Source organism: Nelumbo nucifera, chromosome 6 (genome assembly GCF_055504915.1).
Source record: "Nelumbo nucifera cultivar China Antique chromosome 6, China Antique-T2T, whole genome shotgun sequence".
In the NCBI taxonomy this organism is placed as follows: Eukaryota; Viridiplantae; Streptophyta; class Magnoliopsida; order Proteales; family Nelumbonaceae; genus Nelumbo; species Nelumbo nucifera.
This window is the reverse complement of record NC_142654.1, coordinates 8,860,240-8,864,465: the sequence shown is the minus strand read 5'-3', so window position 1 is coordinate 8,864,465 and position 4,226 is coordinate 8,860,240. Positions and strand designations below refer to the sequence as shown.

Here is a 4,226-nt window from a genome sequence, read left to right as displayed (position 1 = left end):
TTGACGTGGAGGTGGTATGGGTAGGTTATGTAGATATAGGTCACTCGTGCCTAATAGGCTAATACAATTTTTTTTTTTTAAGGGTTATGTGACCTAAGACACAAGGGGGCCACACGATTTCACAACCCCTCTCAGCAATAAATTAGTTAGGGAAATAAGACTTGATGCCCTAAAACAGAGACTTTTATTCATATCTTAATTAATTTCCCCCATTTCCCAAGAGACCGGATCTGCTCTTCACACAGGGTGCCTCACACAGACCTCACATGCACATCTTGTCATGCCTTAGGAACATCTCCCATACTTATAAGTTATTATTTACGGGAGATATTCTCAATGTACGATGGATGTATCTGTGAGGCGCCACCCACAAGTTACGTTCATTGTACTTATCTGCTCCACCCTTAAGAAATTCCAAGAAGAAAAGAGTCCTTAAATGCCCATATCTACCTTCGTCTAACTATATATATTCTATTACCATTTCTTTAATTTATTCTCTCTTTATAATCTAATACTAGTTGAGCATTCACTAATGAACTATATTACAATAATTCCTTATTTATTAAGGGAGGGAAGGAAATTCACATTAAGAAAATTAATCTAGTTTAGTTGATCAATCCAACTATCTTTTTGCCTAATTACCTTTAAATACTTGTTCATCATGACTAATAATAATGGGAAATTTATTAAAAAAACAACTGGTATTCCACACTAATTAAAAACACCAATATTTAATTCACTGTTCTTAATTACATTCAATCATCCTTAATAAAAATTGAAAATAGTAGCTTTCTTTGTTGGGATTAAGTTATAAATGAAAACCCTATATATATGTGTTTAGAAGAAAATCAAGGAATTACAGCAATACTCATCATTCATTCACTCCTTTTTATACATTTATATTGTACTCACATTAATCCCAAATCATCTCCTTTGATCACCAAATAGATTCCAGGCACCCCCTTTACCTTCTATGTCCTACCACGTGCGGAGCACGTGCCACCTGTCCATTCCAAATATGCAATATAGCTGTACTCCCCCCACAATAATCACATGCACATGCAATACCCTATACCTGAAAACTGTTTCTAGTACATTCTGATAATCTAGCTAGATGAATGTGACAAAATTATATCAACAAATTAATATGACTACACAATATTCATATATATAAGTCATTAGGGATGGCATGCTGCCGACAGTAATTGAAGTCTAATCCGCTGGCTATAATCCAGAATTTGTCATATCTAACCATCTTATTCCTGCACCCATCAATAAATAAATTAAAAAAAAATGCGTTATTACCAGAGAATAAAAAAAACAAAGGAAATAGAAGTAAACAACTTCACGTGTTTTCATCAAAATGATTAATATATGTTTAACAGGTGAAGAAACAAATAATCCAATTTAACTAATGAAAAACTCAGTACACATGCAATAGAGGAAAGATCGAAACACGACATAGAGATGAACATCAATGGTTCAGAGAGAGAGAGAGAGAGAGAGAGAGGTCTTCTTAGGTAGTTTTCCTAAGAAGAGAAGACAAAACTCACAGTTGAAGTTTCCTGGTTAGGAGAGGGAGGTGCTGGCGAGCCTCGGCTAGCAGCTCCTCTCGTCCTCACCACCTCGTGCTCTGACCAAACTTAGTCAACGGATTCGTTATATGGAACCAGTCATTGAGAATCTGAGCTTTTCACAGTTCCGCACCCTTCATCTTCTCCTATAAATGCATCTCGATCCCTTCTCAGGTTTCTCACACAATCTGAGCACCCTCTGGGTTTTTTCGTTTCTAGTTTAATTTATACTCCTTCTCTCTCTCTCTCTCTCCCGCTCACTCTTTTAGTCCTAAAGTTTAATTATCTGCAGGTAATTAATTAGTTGTTAGCCCAGAAACTCTCGACACCCATGTTTCTGTTTGTTGCAATTTGCCTTGCCTGGGGCTTAATTAATTTGCTGTGATGATTAGATTACAATGTAATTAATGAATCTCTCTGCAATCCTATATATTTGGCTGCAGGTTCAGGTAGGAGCTTACAATTTATATCTATGTCACCTGCAATGAGTCAGAGAGAAGATGATCCAATATTGGAGTGTCGATTCCAGAAAGGAGTCAAACATCTGTGTGAAAGTGGGATTACAAGCCTTCCTAGTAGGTATATTTTGCCTGTTTCAGAGCGACCCAATCTGAGAGGGGGAGGGATGAATGTCAGCGACCTAAATTTTAAGCTGCCCATCATCGATTTCGCTCAATTGCAAGGTCCCCAGAGGCCACAAGTTCTAAACAAGCTGTCAAAAGCTTGTGAAGAATATGGGTTCTTTCAGGTGGGAATTAATTAAACTCCATACTAACTTTTCATCAATAGGTTTGAATTAATTATGATCTCGGTCGTTTGAAAAGCAATTGAATTAACTCATGGGTGGCCGGATTAATTGATTGTACGCAGGTAACCAACCATGGCATTCCTGGGGATGTTATACAGAGTATGATCGATGTGAGCAAGCGATTCTTTGATCTCCCCTTCGAGGAGAGATCTAAGTACATGTCGACTGATATGCGTGCGCCTGTTCGATATGGAACCAGCTTTAACCAGAAGAAAGATGGTGTATTTTGCTGGCGAGACTTCTTGAAGCTAGTCTGTCATCCACCCTCTGATGTCCTTCCTTATTGGCCTACTTCTCCTGCAGACTTAAGGTGATCAGGAGACAGCTTACATTGACCCTCTCTCTCTCTCTCTCTCGTGGCTAGTGGGTACAGCCCATAGTTACGGATTACCTAATTGAATTTAATAAGAAATCAGTGCATGCCTATCAATATGTTAATGGGGAATTGAGCAGTAATATAATGAAATCGATACTTTTTACAGGGAAGCAGCAGTTACTTACTCCCAGCAAGCCAAATTCCTGTACATGAAGCTGGTGGAAGCCGTGCTAGAGAGCCTAGGACTACTGGTGGGAACCACCATGCACGCAGACGAAGAAAATGCAGACAATGCCGCCTTGAAAGAGTTCGAAGATGGGAGCCAGCTCATGGTGGTCAACTGCTACCCATCCTGTCCCCAGCCAGATCTTACTCTCGGCATGCCACCGCATTCCGACTATGGCTTCCTAACACTCCTCCTCCAGGACGAGGTGGAGGGCCTTCAGATACAGAACTGTCAAGGAAAATGGCTGAACGTCGAGCCTCTTCCCAACTCTCTCGTCGTCAACGTCGGCGATCATCTCGAGGTTTGTAATTCGTTCGATCCTTTTAATTTTCAAGTGTTTGATGAATTTTCTGGGTCTAGACTCTAGACTAATTAATTAATCTGGGTTTCTCTCTCTCTCTCTCTCTCTCTCTCTCTGGAACAGATATTCAGCAATGGGAGGTATAAGAGCGTGCTCCATAGAGTTCTGGTGAACTCTTCAAAGTCTCGGATATCGGTTGCTTCTCTGCACAGCTTTCCCTTTGATAGGGTGGTTCGTCCATCACCCAAGCTGGTCAATGAAGCCAATCCAAGGCGTTACAAGGACACTGACTTCGCCACATTCCTTGCATACGTATCGTCTTGTGAGCCAAAGCGGAAGAATTTCCTAGAATCTAGGAAGTTGCCCTAGGTTTTTGATAAATGGAAACCCAGAATTCAAAATTAAGGTTGATCCACGTAGCTAGCGAGCTTGACTTTCGTACCATCAAAAATCTAGCAAAGGGTTTATTGAAATGTGAAGAAAACCCAGATCAGATAGATCTCTGAGAGTAGGAGCCAATTAAGGATAGCTCTCATCACAGCTATTATTTATTTTCTTCTTTAGTCCTGTTTTCCTTGTTAAGTTAAAATACCTGTATCAATTAAATGGTGCCTGAATTAATGCTTAACTTGATATATAATTATCAAGTAGTTGTAGTTCTAATTATATTGATTAATGCCTCATCAACTGATCAAATAATACACTAGCAGCTGATCAAATATGGTTTTCTTTATTAGTTGAGTAGAAGAACTCAGTGCTGGAATTGATGCCGCAAAAAGCAATTTAGATAGAGAAGCAAAAAAAAAAAAAAAAGCAATTTAGATGTATACTATTATTCTCATTTTGTTCGATCCACTCCAGGAAAGAACAGCTGGGATTCTAAATTCTAGTTAATTCTGGGTATCAATACCCATTGACTTATATTAGCTTTGCAGATATCGGTGCTTCTCATTAAAGCTGAAAAATCAGCATATATTCTGAAAGTTAGGGCCAGCGTTTCC

At 39.1% G+C, this 4,226-nt stretch overlaps 1 protein-coding gene across 2 annotated transcripts; it reads left to right on the top strand.

Moving 5' to 3' along the window:
- Window positions 1-1,439: 1,439 nt before the first annotated feature.
- LOC104604595 (putative 2-oxoglutarate-dependent dioxygenase SLC1) lies at window positions 1,440-3,939 on the top strand. 2 transcript variants are annotated; one of them, XM_010269022.3, is made up of 5 exons: window positions 1,440-1,748; window positions 2,018-2,322; window positions 2,445-2,692; window positions 2,865-3,225; window positions 3,349-3,939. In XM_010269022.3, exons 1-5 carry the CDS (start codon window positions 1,727-1,729, stop codon window positions 3,592-3,594), a joined length of 1,182 nt encoding a protein of 393 aa, XP_010267324.1. In that variant the 5' UTR covers window positions 1,440-1,726; the 3' UTR covers window positions 3,595-3,939. The 2 variants fall into 2 exon arrangements, with proteins under 2 accessions (XP_010267324.1, XP_010267325.1); XM_010269023.2 differs by having other exon boundaries at window positions 1,728-1,866.
- The last annotated feature ends 287 nt before the right edge of the window (window positions 3,940-4,226 follow it).

What these genes read in the sequence shown, in the direction of transcription:
- LOC104604595 (XM_010269022.3), top strand. Translation starts at nt 1,727, where the DNA reads ATGCATCTCGATCCCTTCTCAG. An exon ending in GCATCTCGATCCCTTCTCAG is followed by an intron (nt 1,749 to 2,017) that starts GTTTCTCACACA and finishes ATTTGGCTGCAG; the next exon opens with GTTCAGGTAGGAGCTTACAA. An exon ending in ACGTCGGCGATCATCTCGAG is followed by an intron (nt 3,226 to 3,348) that starts GTTTGTAATTCG and finishes TCTCTGGAACAG; the next exon opens with ATATTCAGCAATGGGAGGTA.